The 23966-nt window shown below is 35.7% G+C and overlaps 1 protein-coding gene across 2 annotated transcripts in view; it reads left to right on the top strand.

Moving 5' to 3' along the window:
• The first annotated feature begins 23 nt into the window (after positions 1-23).
• Positions 24-23966, top strand: part of LOC106096124 (uncharacterized) — a 50462-nt gene continuing 26519 nt past the window's right edge. The window contains exons 1-3 of one of the 2 annotated variants that reach the window (XM_059369368.1): positions 24-148; positions 9626-9750; positions 11164-11216. In XM_059369368.1, coding sequence (XP_059225351.1) covers positions 9628-9750; positions 11164-11216 — 176 coding nt within the window. In that variant the 5' untranslated portion in view covers positions 24-148; positions 9626-9627. The remainder of the gene's footprint in view (positions 149-9625; positions 9751-11163; positions 11217-23966) is intronic. The other variant, XM_013263709.2, reaches the window with a different exon arrangement.

Raw genomic sequence — 23966 nt, 5'->3', positions numbered from 1 at the left:
ACAGCGTTCAGTCAAAGTTAGAGCGTCAGCACTTACGGTTGATTCGTGGTCAGTGTTGTTTGGATTTTTTTTCGATTTTTATTTAAACGGATAGCGTGATAGTCCGACGACATTCCTTTAGATAAAATATACAAAAATATAAAATAAGGTAATTAGCACACATAAATATAAAATGAAATAAAAAAAATAGATAAGAAAAACATGGCACAAAATATATTTATTAATCAACAAAGTGTTGTTTGAATTCACCGGAAGATATCGAATATTGTGTATTACAAGCGATACAGCACATGTGCACATACATTTCCACATGTGAACTTTAATCTACCTTAATTCATTTAAAGAAAACATGAATAAAAGTGATCGTTCAATTAAAAACCTGAGCACGGTCGTCTAAGTGACAATAACAAAAAATACACGTACATCTTAAGAAATTTCACTCGTTTGTTATGACGTCACAAAACTCGTTTTGCTCTTCCATTGTGCAGTGTTGACTTTTAATCCACTAAGAACCCCATTCACTTGAGGCACAATGAGAACATTTGACACATGTACTCGCATCTACTTGCAATTGAATTGAATGGAGAGCATACCTGGGAGAGAGAGAGAGAGAGACAGTTCTAAGGTAGTAGTGCATTCCCCACCCCGCCCTTTTAGTGAGAAGCTTTAGAAATGGGTTAAATATTGTAATGATTACAATACTGCGAAAAAAATCAAGTAAAAAAGAAGAGAAACTTTAAAATACCGGCATAGCGAGGAAGAAAAAAACACCAAATTTAAATGAATAGATCGACGATTGTTCAAACTGTTCAATTAAATTACCTGTGATCCCCTTGTGTTCGGAGTGGGGAACATTTTTGTTTATTTTCATTCCTAAGTAAACTTTGTTCTAGTTTTGGCAAAATGGAGGAAAGAAGAACTGAAATAAAAGTTTTGTTGTTATTGTTGTGGATTGTATACTACATCTGCAAAAGCCTACAAAATAAAACATTGATCGATATGGGTTAATGACCTCGAAAAACCTTGGTGCAATACATTATAGCATTAAAGAGTAGTTTGGTCTAAGATATCGAGCCAATGTTTAGGATGTCACTCACCAATAGTGGAAGTGTTTGGCTGCAACAGTATTACAACTTTTCAACGAACATTGATGAAAATGTTCATGTGTATGTATGTTGTACATTAACGATCATACATTCGATGTAAGGTGATAAGTGACACCCCCCCTCCTTCATTCATAGTATGTATGAATGTTTTCTCCACCGCCATGAGTCGAAATTTTCAACGTTTGCCGGCATTTGTTAAAGGCAACATATTTTATAAAAAGCAGGCATTTAAGGCTTTGGGCGTGCATTGACATGACGTGGAAACCAGTTTACCGGAATGGGTGCACTTTTTATGGATGGAAACTGGATTAATAAAATTGTTTTCGCAAATATTGTATTAAATATCGTAGCAATGTGAAGTATTTTTTTTCCATAATTTTATGAAGTAACGTCTCGGCAATAGGATAACGAACTTGACAATGAACGATCGTTTAAAGGTAAACACCAATACAGCAATTTTATACGTTAATACCCTCCAAACATTTGGAAGTGACTTTCTCACTCCCTCCCAGAATTGTCACCTTTTAGGCTCTTTTGTATGATAGTTTGTAGAGATTTCATGATTTAAAACAACAAAATACATTACTATCGACATTCTATTATTCGCTAATTAGTTTCTCATATTCAATTGTTATTGTTACAAATATAAAAATAGATTTTTTGTTGTCGTTTTGGACGCTAACTCAAAAAAACCCCACACAAGAGAATGTATGTTTCCTTAGCCTTCTGTAATGACACGGTAGCACAGAGGGATAGCATACGCCTCACAATCTTAAGGTTGGCAGTTCAAATTCCAGTCAGGGAAAATCAATGCAAATAAAATCTTCGATTATTAATCTTGATTTGGAAAAGAAATAAATTAGAAAGAGGAATAAAAATAAGCCTCACTCTAGAAGGTAAAAAAAAATTAGGGGAAAATTTTTTTTTTTTTATTAATGACGTTGATAATTTTGATTTTAAACTTTTTTTATTCCCTATTTAGTCACTCATGGGTATATATCGCCAAGTGGCACGTTTTCTCCCGTACCGAGACACTAATTAGAGTAAAAAATTATATCGCCTGAGATTGTTTTCAACTTCCTTGAGTGCAGATTTAGTGACTCGCACGATAGAAAATGTTTGCAGGGTATATATATATACATATGTAATTACATACACACATACAAGAGAAAAATATGTTAGAGAAGAATTGAGCAAACGAACTATGATAAGAAGTCCCATTCAATATGCAAGTAGTTGTTCCTTAAGTTCGTCGAGTTTTAATGGGTTATTTCATATCAGCGGTTTAGTTTCATAAAATCTACTAAATTTCCCGTGAGCATTCCATTAAGGAACAGGGGACACTTCTCTCATATCAACGAGTGCAGTCCGATTAAAGTTTAAGCTCAATGAAAAAAGGAGGCCCCTTCCTTTTTTATGCCGATTCCGAATGGCATGCCCCATTGCGACTCCACTTGGTAGAGAAAAAATGTTTACATGGCAGGATACCTTACAAATGTAGCCAGCATTAGTAAGGGGATAACCAGGTTTCTACCGGGTAAAAACCCAACGCTTGGGCGTTTATTGGTTAAAAAGGTATTTATTGGGTATTTATAATTTTGCCGATATCATGGACATAAAAATATTTTCCAAACAATTTTTGATGGTTTCGTATTATTTGTATATAAACCTGATGCTCTGATCTTACAAAATCGGATTTTGGTTTTATGTAGCCGCTATATAGATCTATCTCCAGACTTAAGGTCTTGAGGCAACAAATTGATAATTTTTCTTCTAAATTCTTTTCTTCTAAACTGGCACAGTGAGTTCTGGTAGACCCCTACCCATTTCTGTGAAGTGCGATTCAGATCGGATTATATTTGGATATAGTTGCCTTAGACCAGGAGTTTTCCCGGCGCGTTGGAAGGTTGCGAACGTTCAGCCCATCCCCAAGAAAGGTGGGGCGAACAACCCTATGCATTAAGGGTTATAATTGCGATATGCTCCGCGCTCTCCAAGGTTATGGAGAGTATGGTTAACCATCATCTTGTCAGATACTTAGAGTCCAATGGTCTTCTTAGAGACAGACAGTATGGCTTCCGCAGAAATCGCTCTACGGGAGACCTAATGCCATTTTTTGTGGGGTAGAATGAACAGAGTAGACTTTAATGCACAGTAGACGCAGGCATAGATATTGAGCAGTCAGATGCTCTTGATGTTCTGGGCATGAAGATACAATGTGATGTCCGTTGGTCAAAACACGTATTCGAAGTGTCGAAAGAAGCATTCAAGCGTTTGGACTTTCTTAAGCGGTGCAAGAAAATTTTCATCTCTTCCGATCTTCTCAATATCTATACTACCTACATTAGGCCAAGGATGGAAAATTACTCTCATATATGGGCAGGCGCTCCAAAATCATCCTTGGAACTACTTGACCGGGTTCAACGGAGAGCGATGGTGTTGATTGGGGACAGCAGGGTATCCAACTCTATTGCTTCTCTGGAACATCGTCGGAATATGGGTAGCGTTGTATTGCTCTATCGTTATTTTCAAACCTTTTTAAGGTTTGATTTATCTGGATTCGACAGTGTACCTAAAGCCGTTATTATCCGATTATATCACAAAGATCAAAATTTTCAGATCACGAAGTTTATATCAGTCCTTTATCAGTGTCAATTATATTAGACAATCCTGATTTTTTCCCAACTAGATAATCATGCGAATATGTGGTATGCCATAAAGACTGGGTTAGGGTGGGATAATTTGTTATAGTCAATAAACACTTACCAAGGTGCTTATTCATTGTCGGTAGTTCAAAATTTACCAGTTCTTTGCTTCGGCCACAAAGATATTTCAGGAATTGTTGTTGTAGCAGTGTGATAAACACTGAAACACCAGCCCTTGTCGAAGAAGGAATCCATTGGGTCAATCCGGTACGTACAACTGGCTGCAATGGGATTCAGAGGAACTCGTCTCTTTGGGTAGGTCTAGTTTTGGGGGTAGATCATGCTAGAGATCTTATGATTCTCGGACACAGGATATGAAGTGCGGTATATGACGTTCAAATTAAGGGCTGTGAAAGATCCCAGATTCTGCCCATCCCATTGAAATATCTGAGATAGTCAAGGACTGCCAGAGACGAAACGGCTGCCTGGCAGTCTGAGAAGACATTTATGTCAACCGTCGTATCTTAGCCATTGCACCACTTCTTTTATTGCAACGATCTCCCTTTGATACTAGTCCCAGTTCTTCAGAGTACACAAAACCATACAGTATAGCATTATATCACTAAGAATGATCTGTTTACAATTCATGCGTAAATTCGATCATATGCTTTACTGATATCGGCAGATAGGTCTATGTCCATTTTAATTTTTCGCAATTTTAATGTACAAAAAAAAAACGAAAATCCTGGATAGCGAAGTTCGAACGGCTTGCCGCAATGCGAAACCTTTTTGGAGAAAAGTTTGAACATGGTTACAATGCATGGGGTATAGTACCTCACTAATAGCATCAACTTAAGAAAGGGATAACCACCGCTGAAAATTTTCTGATATTCTGGTCAGGATTCGAACTCAGGAGCTTAGCGTCATAGATGGCCTCACAAAGAATCCGGTAACCGAAATAGGAATTGGTGGCATTGTTATCTACTTTTGTTCTACATAAAAGAGTTTACAAAGCAGTCCTACATAGTTTTAGATTTTAACTTAAAAGAAAACTTATGTACGAATTCAGTTCATCTAAAAAGAAAGTGCACCAAATAAGATTTGCACAACACATGCATTGACTTTATCTCCAAAATATTTTTTTTTTATTTTATAAGTAGTATCTTTTTTTGGTCCAATACTTAAATAGAAAATGTTGCCATTTCACAACGGATTGTTTTTTATTGTGAACTAATTTCGCTGAAAATGCCATATTAAGGCAAACAATGTGAAAGATGTGGGGCATTTAACTAAGATTTCGTTTCGCATGAAACACTAAACGCAGCGTTTGTTTTTGAAAAACGCATCGTGTGTGTGGGCAGATGGGGAGGGGGAGCCAATTAAAATGAGGTTTACACATATCTGTTATGGAGGCGATGATGGTGGTTTATTTCATATTTTAACTTATGAAACTCTATGCTCTTCATTAGGATGAAGATGCTATTAATCATTGCCAAAGGTACCACCCAACCACCAACCACAAACACCTTGCCATGCCATCTGCATCATGATAACGTAGCTTGAACGTAATGACAGTGTCTTACCTTCGTCTTCATGCACACGCGTATGTAATCGTATCTCTCAGTTCTCTAATTTGTAGTACTTGCTCATGTGCTTATGGAAAGCGTAAAATCTGTTACGGGGGGCTGCTTGCCTTTTTTTTTTGAACAATCATAGTTTTTAATTTTTTTTCTTGCTTAACAAACTGTTAACGAACTATATGGGCAACCTAAATGAAATAAAAAGAGAAACCGAAATTAAAACATTTGTAATGAATAAAAAAAAATCCCCCAAACAAGCCGTTGATGATATTAAGTCATACATACTCATACATCTCCTTGAAGGCGGCAGTAGATCAACTTTAGCTTTTTCCAAGTTACTTCTTCATTTTGTGCAGGTTTGGCCTTTCTCCGTTGATGGACGATTGCTGAAATGGTATTGAATTGGTTGGTGGCTGTATTACCTCTTATGGCAATTGGCTTATTATGCGTTCAACACCACCTCCAAAATTGTAAGTAAAAATAGTTGGTCATCACCGTGAGCAATAATACAATGGTCGCATCATCATCGCGATGATGACCAAATGAACGAATGAACCACGCAAAAAATGGTATCATTTATAGCACTTTCTTTTTTGACGCCCAATAGATTCAAGAGTGATTTATTGAATTTGGCGATTTTGGATATAGTTGCACAATAGGATTAGAGTTTAAGGGGAAGCTATTTCCGAAAAGAAAGCAAATGTATTACAAAATTTTTTAATAAAATTTAAAACAATAAAAAAAATATTGAAATAAAATGAAATTAAATAATATAAAATAAATAGAAAAGAAAAAAATGATATAAAATAGAATAAATAAAAAATTAAATAAATATAAAATAAAATAAAATAAATTAAAATAAAGTAAAGTAAAATAATATAAAATAAAATAAAATAAAATAAATTAAAATAAAATAAATTAAAATAAAGTAAAACAAAATAAAATAAAATAAAATAAAATAAAATAAAATAAAAAAATAAAATGAAATGAAATGAAATGATTTGGAATGATATGAAATGATATGATATGATATGAAATTATATGAAATGATATGAAATGATATGAGATGATATGAAATGATATGAAATGATATGAAATGATATGAAATGATATGAAATGATATGAAATAATATGAAATGATATGAAATGATATAGAATAATATGATATGATATGAAATGATTTGAAATAAAATAAAATAAAATAAAATAAAATAAAATAAAATAAAATAAAATAAAATAAAATAAAGTAAAATAAATTAAAATAAAATAAAATAAAATAAAATAAAATAAAATAAAATAAAATAAAATAAAATAAAATAAAATAAAATAAAATAAAATAAAATAAAATAAAATAAAACAAAATAAAATAAAACAAAGTAAAAAAAAAAATAAAATAAAATAAAACAAAATAAAAAAAATAAAGAAAAATAAAATAAAATAAATTCAGAAAAAAATAATACCAATTTTCCAAAATTTTTGTTTGTTTCTCCTTCGAGACGAGCTCAATGATCAGAGATTTTCTTTGCAAAATGGAAAAAGGAAAGGCAGAGAGCGTGGTAAATGCGAAAACGCCTATATGAAACAGGCGTTTTCGCAGTAAATACGATGCAAATGAAACATACCAACGTACGGCTCTAGGTGAGAACACTTTTCAACCTAATATGGTTGAAAAGTCTTCTCACCAAAGACGAAACTCATCCTATAGTGGTTGGTGTGTGCTGCAATCTCTGGTTTTCTACGATCATTGAGCTCGTCTCGAAAGAGAAGCCACTGGAGAACTGGAGGACGCAATTCTTATCCGATTTCGTTGAAATTTTACATGAGGTGTTTTGTTACGATTTTCAACATTTTTGTTATGATTGAGTATGGTTCAAATCGGTCTATAACCTGATATAGCTCTCATATAAACCGATCTTCTTGAACCTTTAGAGGGTGCAATTCCTATCCGATTTGGCTGAAATTTTGCATGACGTGTTTCGTTATGGCTTCCTTCCTTCAACTGTGCCAAGTATGGTTTTAATCGGTCCATAATCTGATATAGCTGCCATATAAACCGATCGGTAATCTGAATTTCTTTACCCACTAGAGGGCGCAATTCCTATCCGATTTGGCTGAAATTTTCCATGAGTTGTTTTGTTATTCCAACAACTGTGCCAAATATGGTCCAAATCGGTCTATAACCTGATAGAGCTGCCATATAAACCGATCTGGGATTTCGACTTCTTGAGCCTAATTATTATCCTGAATTGGCTGAAATTTTTTACAACGGCTTCTTCCATGACTTCCAACATACGTGTCAAATATGGCCTGAATCGGTCTTTAGCCTGATACAGCTACCCTATAAACCGAGATCCCTTTTTTTGCTTCTTGAGTCCCTAAAAGGCCCAATTCTTATTCGATTTGGCTGAAATTTTACACATATACTCCTAATGTGGTCTCCAACATTCAATTCAATTAGCAAACCAATTCTTTCTAAAAAGAGATACCGGGAAAGAACTCGACAAATGCGATCCATGGTGGAGGGTATATAAGATTCGGCCCGGCCGAACTTATCACGCTTTTACTTGTCTTTATTTAGGTTCTGCATAAAATATTCTACTTACATACGTAAAAGCTCGTTTAGACGGCATTAAGATAGGGTTAGCCAATTTGTATACACCCACAACTTTCATCGGACATATTACTCATTGTTCCAAATCACTCTGTACAATATCCTAAATTTCGACAAAAGGTACTCCAATCCGGTTTAGTGTTGTAAAAAGGCAATTGCCCAAACGAGCTGATGCATCAGCCTAATAAGTGTGTTGACTTCTGTCTTAAATTTTTCAGCTGGTAAACCATCGGCTACTGCTGCCTTGTTGTCCTTCAGGCTTTGTGCTATGTTGACATCATTCTGAATAGATGGTTAATATTCTACACAACCATCAGGGATCGACTCAGAAGTATTATTTTCGCCGCCATTATCAAATACCAAAAGCTGGGAAAAAATATTATTTTCATATCCAGAACAAGCTATCTGCTACCATACTCTCTTATATGCCGCTGCAAGAGGATGTGCCTGTACCAATGCCATCGGTTTGATGTTTGGTTCTTCGGTAGAATTTCCGGATGTCACTCCGATTCCTAAAAAACTCGATTTGCTCACACTAAAGTGCGTCTCCCTTTATTCTCAACTTTCCACCAGGATATATTTGCATATACAGGGGATATCACCCGCGTCTTGGTCGAAAAAAAAAAGAGTTTAATTAAAAAATATTTCGGTGTTTTTGTAGAAATATTTTGACCTGCTACAATCCCGCTATGAAGGAGTTCTTAAATGTTTTTGAGGAAGGGACCGAAAATACTCTTTCAATAAGAAAATATGAAAAGTTTAGGCGAAAACGCAATTTACAAAAAAGTTCTACTGGCTGCTCTTAAAAACTACTTTTCTGTGGCTTTGACCAAATGCCCGTCCCATTGTGCATTACTTACTGTGTGCTATAATTGTAAACAATTTTATGCAATTTTTTTAGCATTTGTCTTTTTTGCAAAAAGTGCGAAAGTCTCATAAACACGTATTACAACGAAATCATATCGATAAATTTAGAGTTGGAATGGTTGGATGATGAGTGGAGAACCACAGAAATGAATGATCCCCTCCAACATGTACATATGAGCTACCGGGCCAACACATAGTCAGCCAGCCGGTCAAACGAGCAAATGCGTTGGCCAAAAACCAATTGCATAACAATTATAAAACGCAAATGGTGGACAGACAAAAAAGCCAGACAAAACGTGAATGAAATGAAGCAGATGAGAAGTAGGAGGAAGAGATGAGCCAAGTTTATGTGTTGTGGCCTTACAGGTTGGGTGTTACGAGGCTCTTGCATTTAGGCCGGCCCCGTATAATGAAATGTGTGGCCATCGCATCAGCAGTGCTATGCTTTGGCTGCGGCGAAGAGGTGTTGCGGTTTGTTGTTGAATTACTTGAAAGTGATGCAACACTTTGTGGCATTTATTGCCAAGTTGGCTATTAACAATAATGTTTTCTGCCCTTCTTTGGTTAGTTTCAAAAATTACTCTCGACTTGTTTTAACCAACCTTGCTCTCAATGCCCTTGTTTGAAAGATATTGTGGGCATTTTTTGCGTTTATACATTTCACTATTACGAGTGATTTTGAACCAAACCTGATATTTTTTACTTTCTTGTTATGCACTAAACTTTAGTTATCGAACTTTGATTTGAAGACATCTTTGTATAGATATTTTTAAATTTTTGATAAATTTATTTTTACTTCTTTTTTATATTTTACAGTCATGTTCAAATCTGTACTTATTGTCTCGTGCCTTTTCGTGGCTGCTGTATACAGTCAGGATCTGAAAGTTGATGTTGTCAGCGTTCCCGAAGTTTGTGAACAAAAATCCAAAAATGGTGATACGGTAAGTCATAAATAGAATAAATTAGGAACTTCGATTCTGCATCTTATAAAAGGCATTAGTGTTAAAAGTTATTGTATTATTTGGCAATAGTTATACAACAAAAAACAAACAAATTTCCTCCCAATGAGGATTTACTATTTATTAATCTATTAGTTTTGCACTTCTTTTGTTTTTTTTTCTGTTTTGTCGAAAAATTATTTAATTTTGTTGCTGGATTCATCCAGCTTAGATTAATGGCCTTTATTTTTTGCCTCTATTCCAAATAGAAAAGCAAAACAACGAAAATCCTTCAAAGGGTTTCAGCCATGTGGTGTGTTAAATGTATTGAGGGAGGGCTGGAATGATCGCTATTTCGCCCTTTGCAAGAGGCTCATCAGATTGATATGCCACCACAACTCGCCACTTGGCTAAAACTCTTTGAAGGATTTTTGTTGTTTTGCTTTCTATTTGAAATAGAGGCAACAGCTAAATAAAGATCATTGGTCTAAGCTGGGCGAATCCAATAACAAAATAAAATTTATTTTAATTAAACATTAAAAGTTTTAAAACTGTTTTTATTGTTATACAACTAGAATAGAGTGAATATTTGTTTTAATACTTTGGATGTAATTACGAATTTGATTTGATTGAAAATTTAAAATTGTTAGATTTTCTTAAATTTTAACTATTTTTTAATGATCTTTGCACATTTTGCTCATGAACATTCCACAAAGGAACAGGGGCAAACTTCTCACATATCAATGAGTGCTGTCCGATTCAAGTTTAAGCTCAATGATAAGGGGTCTCCCTTTTATATCCGAGTCCGAACGGCGTGCCGCAATGCGACACCTCTTTGGAGAGAAGTTTTGCATGACATAGCACCTCACAAATGTTGCCAGCATTAGAAGGGGAAAACCACCGCTGAAAATTTTTTCTTATGTTCTTGCCAGGATTCGAACCCAGGCGTTCAGCGTCATAGGCGGATATGCTAACCTCTGTGCTACGGTGGCTAAACTTTATGATCTTTAGTTTAGCCAAATTATCCTAAGAGGATCTTAGATAACACCTATAACACCGATAGTCACAAAACCTAATGTAGCTTTGAAATAAGTTTATTTGACAGATTTCCTTTATAGAACTGTCAAACAAACCTATTTCAAGGCTTCATAAAGTTTTGTGAACACTGCCATAATATTGATTCCATTCAATTTTAGATATGTATGTATAACATTTTTAGCTTTACTCATTGAATTTTTAAAAGTTTTGACTCTAATTCTTTAATTTGTATTCTTCAGTTTATATTATTTTTTTTTTCTAAAATGTGAAAACTTGTAATCCTGCCTAGACACAAATATTCATTCACTCATCAATGTATTTAACATTATTTTCATTTCTCACCCTCTCTCTCCCTCTGCCATTCCATTCTCATTACAGCTCACCATGCACTATACCGGCACATTGACTGATGGCAAAAAATTCGATTCTAGGTAAGTCCTCATCACTGTGTATGGATGGCCAAGGGAGGCCACTTTTGTTAGGTTGGCCTGTGCCTATTTATGGGTTTATTTTAATTTATGTCCTTTTTTGTTTAACGCGTAAAAAGAAGAGTCTCACACTCCTTTCTTTCTTCCTAGTATGTGAAGCATACAATGGCCTTGCATTTTGGTATAATAGGTTGCATGGAGGTGACGACGCATCATGGTCATTGTCGTAAATTAGCTGCAAACACAGCTGATAAGAATCTTTGTGGCTATAACAGGGAACTCTTTTGTTGGGAACACAAATTGAGGAGGCATACAGCTATTTTCGAAAAGGATTAAAAATGTGATGAAAGCAACCAACGAGATAAAAACTTCTAAAAGCGTTGACCAATTTTGACTCAAAGTAAATTTTTAAATATTTTAAAGAAACATTAACTGCTTGTTCAAAAATATTTCACTGTTTCCAAAATGTTGTCACAATAGGGCAAACATATTTGTTGAGAAAAGTTGTATAACACAAGTTTCTCATGAAAAGATCATGCAGGCCGTTAAAGGTACACCTAAGTGTAAGGCATATCGGTGTATTTAACTAAAGCACAACGTTGTCCTTGTCCCAAAAACAGTTTCCTAACCTTTATTTAAAGATTTTTGAATCAGTAATATTATCCAAAGTTAAGGATATAATGAACTAAAGTTTAAGATTTTTTTTTAATTATTTAGATTAATCTTTCGGAAAACAAATTGTTCCCTTAAAAAGTGGAAAATTGAGGATATATAAATTAGGTTTTCGTCTATTATTGTCCCAAAGCCAACCTGTTAGCTATTTTAACGATATTTTAAACTTTACTAGAAGATACGAATATCTTTGTTAATTATATGTTAATTATACAATATATTAAACTAAAATGTAAGACAGATATTCTTTAATCTCAAGTAAACTGGAAGATCATGTTACACGGATGGATCAAAGCTAGAGGACAGAGTAGGCCTGGAGGTCAACATTGAGAACCCAGGGGCTGAGATATGTTTTAGACTGCCTGACTACAATACGGTCCTCCAGACGGAGATCCGGGCGAACGGAGTGTGTGAAGTGGTGTGGTGCTAACGCGAGAACGTCGAGTGTGAACATCTTTACCAACAGAAAAATTGACATAAGAGCAATAACAATCAGGACGGTAAGGTCACGAATAGTCTTGCAGTGTAAGAAGGCTACTAACGCCTTCTCTAAGGATGGCAAAATCCGTATCGTTTGGGTGCCGGGCCATAACGGAGTAAGGGGAAATGAATGGGCAGACGATTTGGCGGTGAAGGCCAGCGAACTGCAGTCAATAAACTTAGTTAACCCGAAGCCTTTCGGGTCGACGCAGTCTGAGCTAAGGGAGTGGGCGACGAATGCACATGCAACATTGTGGAACAGCGAAACGGTCGGTAGGACGGCGAAAATTCTATGGGGGATCCAGATCGTGTGAAGACGAGACTATTACTTTGGCAAGATTGATCAAAAAAAGCGCTTGCAGTGGCTCTGAAAGTGAAAATCGGGCGATATACATAAATGACAGCTATATCTAAATCTGAACCGATTTCTACGAAATTCACCAGTAATGTCAAGAAAATCCTTCCTGCCACATTTTGAGAGAATCGGTTAACAAATGACCATTTTATTGCAGTATTACTGCAAATCGGACGAACATATATATGGGAGCTATATCCAAATCTGGACCGATTTTTTGCAATTTCAATAGGATTCGTCTCTAGGCTGAAAAATATGCCCATACCAAATTTGAAGACGATCGGATGAAAATTGCGATCTGTAGTTTCTACACAAATTACCATAGACGGAGGGACAGACAGACAGACGGACATAGCTAAATCGAATCAGAAAGTGATTCTGAGTCGATCGGAATACTTATCAATGGGTCTATCTCTCTTCCTTTCGGGTGTTTTAAACTAATTCACTAATTTATAATACCCTGTACCACAGTAGTGGTGTAGGTTATAAAAAGTTATTCAAAGAACTTGTCACTTGCGATCCATGGTGAAGTGTTTATAAGATTTGGCCCTGCCCAACTTAACGTGCTTTTATATGTTATATCCTCAAGCTTGTATAGGCTCCCCGCCCAGTGCATAAATTATATATGCTTTGACACTGAAACTGTGAAAATGCTCAACTGGGCTGACTCCATATGCTTTGCCTCATCATGATACTTGAAAACAAAAACCGACAGAACTATTACTCTGATAACCCACAAATGTTAAATCCAATGATAAGAACCAAAAGCTAAAAAAAATGCTGGTAATATTTTGGAATCTCTTATCAAGAACTCAAGTAGTTGTTGGCATGCATCCACATGAACTCTTGTGATAATACTCGCATTTATTAAAAGCTGTTTAGGTTTTTTTTGCTTTTTTATAAATATTAGAAAGTAATTGTTTGTGTCTACACACCCCAGAGTGTGTATTACCCCACCTTCTTAGCTAATCAAGCACAAGTACCATTCCACTGACAAGAGGGCACTTGTATGCTTGTCAAATGGAAATTCAAACCATTCCTTCACTTGCTCTTCCTCTTCCCCTACACAACTCGCACTCTCACTTCATCTCTCTCTCTTGTTTTCTATTTATTTTCTCTCTCACTCTCCGTTATCTTCAATTGAATAAACCCATTTTACTTAATTCAGTTTAGGTTTAATGTTGTATGTAAAATAGAGGAAATGACTTTATGATTTTATTACATGAAAATTGTCATATTTTCCATCAATGAGCCACTTGGAGCATTCGTAATTCAGTTTGTCCTTAAAGTTGTTTTCCACATGCTTGATTATGTGATGATAGAGTACCAACTTGTCTTCACTTTATGGCCAGTTTGAAAAGGGGAGTGAGTATCTGCTATCATCATTTAGAACAAAATTGTAAAGGGTAATCACCTACATTAGGGTAGGTAATTTTAAATTTAATAAAACACTCAAATTTGCATCTAAAACATAAATGATTCAATTGTTTTTTTTTTAATTGTATATTAATTTTTGTTTAATTACAGTCGTGATTGAAGTTTTTGCCATTTTCAATTAACAAAGTAATTGATTCAATTAATTTTTTAAAAGAATCTGAAACAATTTTCAAGCACAATTGTAATTGATTTTTTTTTAATTTCCAATTAAAAATTTATTAAATTAATCATTTTTTTTTCATTAAATCTGAAAATTTTCAATCGCAATCGTGATTTAGAATTGAGTAAGATTCAATTGAAAAACTAATTGATTAACTAATTTGTTAATTGAATCTGTTATTTTTTTCAATCCGAAATGTGATTGAAAATTTATTTATGATAAAAATCGGATTAACCCGATAACATCCTTCATCAGCCAAGGGCTGCCGCTTCAGTATACAACACACTGCAAATCTTTTAGGCACTCATACCCGACACCCTATATTTTTTGGGAAAACCACCGCCACCTACCCAAGGACCTTTGCCTAAACAACGCACCACAGGTTCTTGTTATAGGAGAAAAACTTCTGTGTACTACATATTATAAAATTAATTGAATTTTGCAAAGGTTTTCAATCACTTTTTTAATTGGATCAGTTAATAAATTAATTGAACATTTAAGAAAATTTAAAATGCATATTAATTTTTTTTTGTTGAAAATGTTTTTAATTTAATTTTACAAAAACAGTGATTGAAGCAATTATTTTCATGATTGAAGCAGTTTCAATTAAAAAATTAATTGGATCAATAAATTTCGTGATTGAATTTGATTTTTATTTTTTTTTTCTGTAAAGTGGGTCAAGAACACTATCACAAATATATCATAAACATTGATCCATGTTTTGGTAAAACCACCATGGTGGCATCACCCGATTTCATTTATTTCGAATAGTTTGACCTATTTTTCAATAAATTTCGTTTTAATTTTTCTTTTTAATTCTTAGAGAGCAAAAAATATGCAAGCCAATTATTTTCCAGATTGGTCCATGTTTTGACATAGCTCTATATAGGCGTGCCGCCCGATTTCACCTATTTTGAAGGTTTGGTATTTTGGTTCCTCAGAGAGCAAACAATATGCAAAACAAAAATTATCAAGAAAGATCCATGTTTTGACATAGGCCCCATATAGTAGTTCTTCCAAATTCACCTTTTTAAAAGGCTTGGCCATATTTTTCAAAAAAAAAATGGTATCAAAAGTGCCTATCAGATGTGCTTGTCCGCCTATGACGCTGAACGCCTGGGTTCAAATCGTGGCGAGTACAAAAAAATGTTCAAGGTGTTTATCCCCTCCTAATGCCTGCGACATTTGTGAGGAACTATGCCATTTGAAAAAAATGGTATGGCCGCCATGTAAAAAAAAAATGCTCCTTTTATGGGCTCAATACTCTATATCGGGAGATCGGTCTATATGGCAGCTAAATCCAAATTTGGTCCGATTTCAACGACATTCAACAAAAAGGTGTAAAGGGGTACCAAAACGGACTGTTTCGGATTTCATTCAAATTGGATGAAAAATTCTCTATTTATAGGCTCAATACTTTATATCGGTAGATCGGTATATATTGCAGCTATATCCAAATATCGCACGATCAGAACAACATTCAACAAAAAGGTGTAAAGGGGTACCAAAATGCACTGTTTCAAATTGAATCCAAATCGGATGAAAATGCTCCTTTTGTGGGCTCAATACTCTACATCGTGATAGAGCCCTACATGGCAGTTATATTCAAATATGGTCCGATCTGAACGACATTCAACAGAAACGTGTAAAGACGTACCAAAGCTCATTGTTTAAAATTTCATCAAAATCGGATGAAAAATGCTCCTTTTGTGGGCTCAATACTCTATATCGGGATAGAGGTCTACGTGGCAGCTATATCCAAATACGGTCCGATCTGAACGACATTCAACAGAAAGGTGTAAAGGCGTACGAAAGCTCATTTTTTAAAATTTTATTCAAATCGGATGAAAAATTCTCCTTTTTTGGGCTCAATACTCTATATGAGGAAATCGGTCTATATGGCAGCTATATCCAAATATGGTCCGATCTGGATCACATTTGACAGGGTGTGGTAGGGATCCACCAGAACATACTGTGCCAAATTTCATCGAGTTCGGGTAATAAATGGCCTTAATACTCTATATCGGGAGATCGGGCGGTTGGTCTATAGGGCAGCTATATCCAAATATAGTCCGATCTGAACCACACTTCATAAAAATGGGTAGGGGTCTGACAAAACTCACTCTGCCAAATTTCGAAATCGGATGAAAAATTACCTATTTATTGTCTCAAGACTTTAAGTCTGGAGATCGGCCTATACAGCGGCTATATATAACTAAAATCCGATTTTATGAGACCAGAAGATCAGGTTTATATACAAAGAATACGAAATCTTTAAAAATTTTAGAAAATGTTTTTATACCCAAGATATTTAGCAAATTGCTAATTTTGCCCATTAACATTTCACTAAGGAACAGGGCAAACTTCTCACAGTCCAAGTGCTGTCCGATTCATGGTTAAGCTCAATGATAAGGGGCCTCCTTTTTATAGCCGAGTCCAAACGGCATGCCGCAGTGCGACACCTCTTTGGAGAAAAGTTTTACATGGCATAGTACCTCACAAATGTTGCCAGCATTAGGAGGGGATAACCAAGATATTTGCAAAATTATAAATACCCTGCTTTTGGGTGTAAATGGGTAAATACCCGGGTATTTTCCCAATTTACCGAGTAAATACCTTTTGGGTATTTACCCATCGCCCATCTCTAGCTATTCCTCCATGCGAGGAATCTCCATCTCTAGCGATTTGTCGTTGGCGGTACCCTATCTTCCACTGTCATCATTGAGGAAAAAATGGAAAAAGGAATCTACCAGCCTATAAACCAACACCAAACTGTTGTTTTTTCGGGTTGCATGGGTAACTCTTGTAAGACATATGGTTGTTGTTCATTTCAGATTTGTATAGCTTGTTTACGTATCCATTTAGCCAAAAATTTAGCCGAGCTTCATCGCTGAACACAATTTTTCGATAAAACAGTGGATTTCCATCGAGCTTTCGTAAGCTTGCCACAAGCACGAATTTTGTTGGGTTTCTTGTTTATGAGTTTCTTCATGATGAAGTGGCAGAGTATACTGAACACTTTTCACTTTCACAGATGACATTTGACCACAATTATCAACCAATGCTGCCACTTCGAAACACATAATTACATTTTATATACTTTGTATGGTCGGGAATGTATATTTCTAGTTTTAACAAACGAAATGACAAAATAAATATAAGTGTGCACCATCCTTCTGTGGTTGGTTTAAAAATGGTTCAGTATCCCCAAGAGTTTAAGGATAACAAATTCTCGCCTTGGTCCTTATAAAATCCTTATATTTGCATTTTCTCCACCTTTAAGAATAAATGTTTAATTTTTTCAAGGGATTTAACATATTTTCCTATTTTTAGGGTTTCAACATTTTTTTTCTATGCCTTAGCTTCTGTCCTTTCCGCTTTGTCTGCCATTTCATGTCTCATAGTAACAAAAAAATAAATGTTTTTTTTTGTCAGATTTTGTGGCCACATTTTGTACATTCAATGTACACTGGCAAAGTGAAAGTTTGTGTTATGTGTGACTTATTTTTCTGGTTCATCATGATTTGTGTTTAATTTACCGTGATTTTCTTCCATTTACCTTAGCACACCACATCGCTGGGATGATGTAAGGCTTCATGCCTTTGTCATACTGCAAATGATGGAAAGTAAGATAAACACAAAGGTAGCCTGGCACCTGTTGCATTCCTTGAGAGAGGGAGGATAGCTGCGACCATTATTGGCTGTTAGTAGTGTGGGTGGCTTTCATAATTTCCTTCCTTCCTTCTTTGCAGCAAAGTTAGCTTGCCTTTATTTTTGATTCCTTCTGGCCTTTTAGAGTCTTGTTATGATGCTTTTTGGCTTGGAGCGAAAAAGTGTTGAACACCCGCTTGTCATAGTCAATGAAGAGGTGCTCTTACGGAGATGAGCTCCAAAGTCACTCAAGCATATAAACTGCATTTTTAAAGATTGTTGCAATTGTTGTTGTTGCTGTTGTTAGAGCTACCGGAAATTGCCAACAACAACATCAATGGCCACAACCACAATAATAACTAACAAGAGAGATAAAAGACGATAAAATCGCTGTGTGCGTTTTTTGCGCTAGGAAAAAATTAAATAAAAGACAAACGCTTTTAACGCAACATCAACGCGAAGTACACGCATTAATAATCGCAGGGTCTTACAAGACAACCAACCTTCCTCATTGTGTTGAACATCCTGTATCAAAGAAAACAAGTAAAAACGTGCTAAGTTCGGCCGGGACCGAATCTTACATACCCTCCACCATAGATCGTATTTGTCGAGTTCGATCTATGGTGGAGGGTATGTAATATTTCTATAATATTGGAGTTTTATCAAGTTATGGTCCGATTCGGACCATAATTGAATTGAATGTTGAATACCATAGTAGAAGTCATTGTGTAAAATTTCAGCCGAGTAAGAACTGCGCCCTTTAGTGGCTCAAGAAGTAAAGTGAGAGATCGGTTTATATAGGAGCTGTATCAGGCTAGAGAGCGATTCAGACCATATAAACGTATGTTGAAAGTCATGGGAGAAGCCGTTGTACAAAATTTTAGCCAAATCGGATAATAATTACGCCCTCTAGAGGCTCAAGAAGTCAAGAACCCAAATCGGTTTATATGGCAGCTATATCAGGTTATGAACCAATTTAACCATACTCAGCATAGTTATTAGGAAACATAACAAAATATGTCAGGCGAAATTTCAGCCAAATTGAATTAATATTGCGCCTTCTAGTGGCTCATGAAGTCAAGATCTGAGATCATGAAGTCAAGATCTGAGATCTGGCAGCTATATCAGGTTATGGACCGATTTAGACCATAATTAGCACAATTTTTGAAAGTCATAACTTAACATGTTGTGCAAAATTTCAGCCAAATCGGCTAAGATTTGCGCCCTCTAAACGCTCAAGAAGTCAAGACCCAAGATCGGTTTATATGACAGCTATATCAGTTTATGGACCGATTTAAACCATACACAGCACAGTTGTTAGAAGTCATAATGAAATACCTCATGCAAATTTTCAGCCAAATCGGATAAGAATTGAGCTGAAGAAGTTAAGATCCAAGATCGGTTTATATGGCAGCTATATTAAAACATGGACCGATATAGCCCTTTTACAATCCCAACCGACCTACACTAATAAGAAGTATTGTGCAAAAATTCAAGCAGCTAGATTTACTCCTTCGAAAGTTAGTGCGCTTTCGACAGACAGACGGACGGACATGGCTAGTTCGACTTAAAATGTCACTGACAAGAATAAATATACTTTATGGGGTCTTGGACGCACATTTCGAGGTCTTACAAACAGAATGACGAAATTAGTATACCCCCATCCTATGGTGAAGGGTATACAAATAAAACTCATGCAACTTCAGATGTAACACCAAAGTCTTTTGCAGCTATGGCTGCTGTTGATAAAAACTTGCTGGTAAACCTAGGCGTATAATCATTATTAGACTCGCATGCGGTAATTAAATGGTTTTCCATAAGGATCGTCAAGGTACATACCATGAAGCACCAATATAAACATTTAGAGGGAGACTATAGCCAGCCTTCCTCTATAAAACTCATAAAGCTCTTTTCATTCACAGTTGTTGCTAGTCTTGTACCAGACACAAGCATTTTAATTTCTTTGTCATCATTCCTATGCTTGTTTCTTTTTTTGTTCACCCTGTTGGAAATGACAGTTTTCATCAGCAACCAACCGTGGGTTGTTAGATTGCCATTGTAAGTGGCAATCAATTGAATGCACGTCTAAAACATTACATTAAAGTTTACTTCGAAATGGCCACTGTTGCCTCTTCACTTCTTTGGTCTTCTCCTTCTGCATTGTTTAACCAATAAAATTGGTTGAACCATTTTTATAAGGTAAGGTCTACTTGCGACAAGTATGTTGAACGATAACAGCAGCCAATATTTTTTGGCTTCCTAAAAATGTTCGGTTTCGTGGCAATTGCATACGTGCTTGATCAATTATAAAATGGATTAAATGCAATAATTGTATTTTTTAGCGAACATCGTGGAGAGATAATTGATTGAAATATTTTGTTACACAGAGTGGTGAATGATTAAAACGATGTTATATTCACAATTTTTATCAGTTGGCCCATGGAAAGATTTGCAATAACAAACCAAAATGCAAATTTTCCCACGAATATTAAATGTACACTCAGAAAAATAAGTCTGTTGATTTTAAATCGAAATTTTTCAGAGGTTAGCATGTCCACCTATGACGCCGAACGCCGCCTTGATTCAAATCCCTGCGTGAACATCTACAAAATTGTCAGCGGTGGTTATCCCCTAACCAATACTGGCTACATTTGTAAGGTATCCTGCCATGTTAAAACTACTCTCACAAGTGGTGTCGCTATGAAGCAGGCCGTTCAGACTCGGCACAAAAAAGAAGGCCCCTATAATTGAGCTGAAACTTTAATTGGAACGAACTCATTATTATGAGAGGTGTCCCCTGTTCCTTAATGGAATATTCATGGAAAATTTTGTGTAAGCAAACGGTTTTGCTATATTAACGGGCAGTACCTTCATCGTCAATCTGACCCAACCTAAACTCTCAATGTGTTCATCTCTCTTTCGAGATGAGCTTAATGATAGAAAATGTTTATGCAATTGAAAAGTGAATGGACTCTCTTCTAAAAACCAACACTCTGTCTCTCTCTCTCTCTGAATTGATTCTTGCGTATCTCCTCGGGGCTGTCAGATTTGCCAATTTTTTGGATGATTAAATGCCTACTTTTTTAGCCTCCACCATAGCATGGGTGTATATTAATTTCGTCATTCCGTTTGTAACAACTCGAAATATACATCTAAGACCCCAGAAAGTATATATATTCTTGATCGTCATGACATTTTAAGTCGATCTAGCCTTGTCCGTCCGTCTGTCGAAAGCACGCTTAATTCCGAAGGGGCAAAGCAAAACGCTTGCAATTTTACACAAATACTTCTTATTAGTGTAGGTCGGTTTGGATAGTAAATGGGCCATATCGGTCCATGTTTTAATATAGCTGACATATAAACCGATCTTGGGTCTTGACTTCTTGAACTTCAAGAGGGCGCAATTCTTATCCGTTTTCGTTGAAATTTACCACATATCGTTTTGGTATGGCTAACAACAACTGTGTCAAGTATGGTCTAAATCAGTCCATATCCTGATATAGCTGCCATATAACCCGATCTTGGGTCTTGACTTTTTGAACTTCTAAAGGGCGCACTTCTTATGCGATTTGGCTGAAGTTTTGCAGTTATAGTTTTGGTATGACTTTCAACAACTGTGCCAAGTATGGTTTAAATCAATCCATATCCTGATATAGCTGCCATATAACCCGATCTTGGGTCTTGATGTTTTGAGCTTCTAGAGGGCGCAATTCTTATCCGATTTGGCTGAAATTTTTCACATATCATTTTGGTATAACTTTCAACAGCTGTGTTAAATATGATCTAAATCAATCCATATCCTGATATAGCTGTCATATAAACCGATCTCCCGATAAGACTTATTGACTTTTTGAGCTTCTAAATCGGCTTAGATCAGCCGATCTCCAGATTAGACTTCTTGTTCCTCTTGAGAGTGCGGTTATTATCTAATTTGGCTGAAATCTTGCACATATCGTTTTAGTATGACTTCCAACAACTGATCTAAATCAGTGATAAATGATTTAAATCAGTCCATAACCTGATATTTCTGCCATATAAACCAATCTTGGGTTTTGACTTCTTAAGCTTCTAGAGGGCACAATTCTTATCCAATTTGGCTAAAATTTTGCATATGTCGTTTTGGTATGACTTCCAACAACCGTACCAAGCGTGCTCTCTGGTCTGGATCGGTTCATAGTCTCATATAGCTGCCATATAAACCGATATCCCAATTTAACTTTCTCAGCCTCGTGAAGGCGCAATTATTACTCGATTTGCCTGAGATTTTTGAGGTGATATATTTATATTACTTGTACGGCATGACAAGTACTGTCCATATCGGTCAATAACTTGATATAGCTCATATATATTTGAAAAAGTCATTCAAATTCGATTTATGGGGGAGGGTATTTTTTTTTTAATTTTGCTCTTAAATATGCACCATCGAGGAAAAGGTTTAATTAGTTCAGTCATTCCTTTTCTATGACATATAGACCGATCTGCCGATAAAGGGTCTGAAGCCCATAAAAGCTTTATTTATTACCCGATTTCGTTGAAATTTGAAAAAGTGAGTAGGTTAAGACCTCCTAACATCTTACCGAAATATGGTTCTGATGGGACTATATTTAGATATAGCTGTCATATAGACCGATCAGCGGATAAAGGGTCTGAAGCCCATAAAAGCTTTATTTTTTTAACCGATTTTGCCTTATTTTTTAAAAAGTGGGTTATTTTAAGCCTCCTGACTCCCGACCTAAATATGGTTCAGATCGGACTATATTTAGACATAGCTGCCATATAGACCGATTTGCCTATAAAGGGTCTGAAGCCCATAAAAGCTTTATTTATTATCCGATTTCGCTGAAATTAAGAATAGTGGGCAGTTATAAGCATCTCAATTTCCGACCAAAATATAGTTCAGATCGGACTATATTTAGATATTGCTGTCATATAGACCGATCTGCCAATAAGAGGACTGAAACCCATAAAAGCTTTAGTTATTATCCGGTTTCGCTGAAATTTGAAAAAGTGAATAGGTTAAGACCTCCCAACATCCGACCTTAATATGGTTCAGATCGGTTTATAATTGGATATATCTGCCAAAAAGACCAATCTTTTATTCTACAAAATTGAATAGTGACATATATATTAGACCACTCAATGTCCGTGCCGAATTTGGGTGCTTTCAATTTTCCAATTTTCACCGGATTGTGACAAATTGGGATTTACATATATACTCGAGGTAGTGGGTATCCAAGGTTCGACCCGGCCGAACTTAATGCCGTTTTACTTGTTCATATTAAGTTAGTAATTTGAATTAAAAGAAATCCCTCAATTAAAGATTTAAACAATTCCAACAGGAATTTTCTCCCTAAGAGCCTTCTTGAATTTCCTCCGACATTTACAATTGCAGGCAGACACATTATTTTTTTAAGACAAAAAAGAAAAAACAACATCGCGAGTGAAATGTTAAAAATAACCAAAACGGCTACTTTTTTATTACAAGTATAATCTTAAAGAAGTCTTCTCTTCACATATGGTGTCTACCGAGCATCTAGCTAGGATAACAAACCTTGTAGGAAGATACATGGTTTGGCATTTATAGCTTTTCTGCTTATTGCCCAACAGCCAAGATGTTTCGTTGTTGAGTTTCCCAACCCATAGTGAAGTCCCCCTCAGCCTTACATTGAGCATATAATCACAAAATATTTTGAATAATTTAAAGGATTCAAAGCAATAACGCTAAAAAACCTTGTGCTCTTCTTTATTCATTTCCAAACGTTTCGTGAATGTACGTGTCGTTGGCAAAATGTGAATATATCGTCTTGCAATTGCTGCTGCTCGCAACAAACTTTGCCAAAGTTGGGTAACAGAAGAGTAGTTGAAGGAGGCTGGTGTAAAGTGTTAAAGTGATGGAACAACTAAAGTGTCCAAGTTTTCCACTTGCCGACGCACAGTGGGCCAAATGGCAAAAAAATTGGAAATAAGTCTACAACTTTTTATCTGTTGATTTTAGCCA

The sequence above is a fragment of the Stomoxys calcitrans genome, chromosome 5 (genome assembly GCF_963082655.1).
Source record: "Stomoxys calcitrans chromosome 5, idStoCalc2.1, whole genome shotgun sequence".
NCBI lineage: Eukaryota > Metazoa > Arthropoda > Insecta > Diptera > Muscidae > Stomoxys > Stomoxys calcitrans.
Note: the sequence above shows the minus strand (reverse complement) of the source record. Positions and strands in the feature narration are given on the sequence as shown.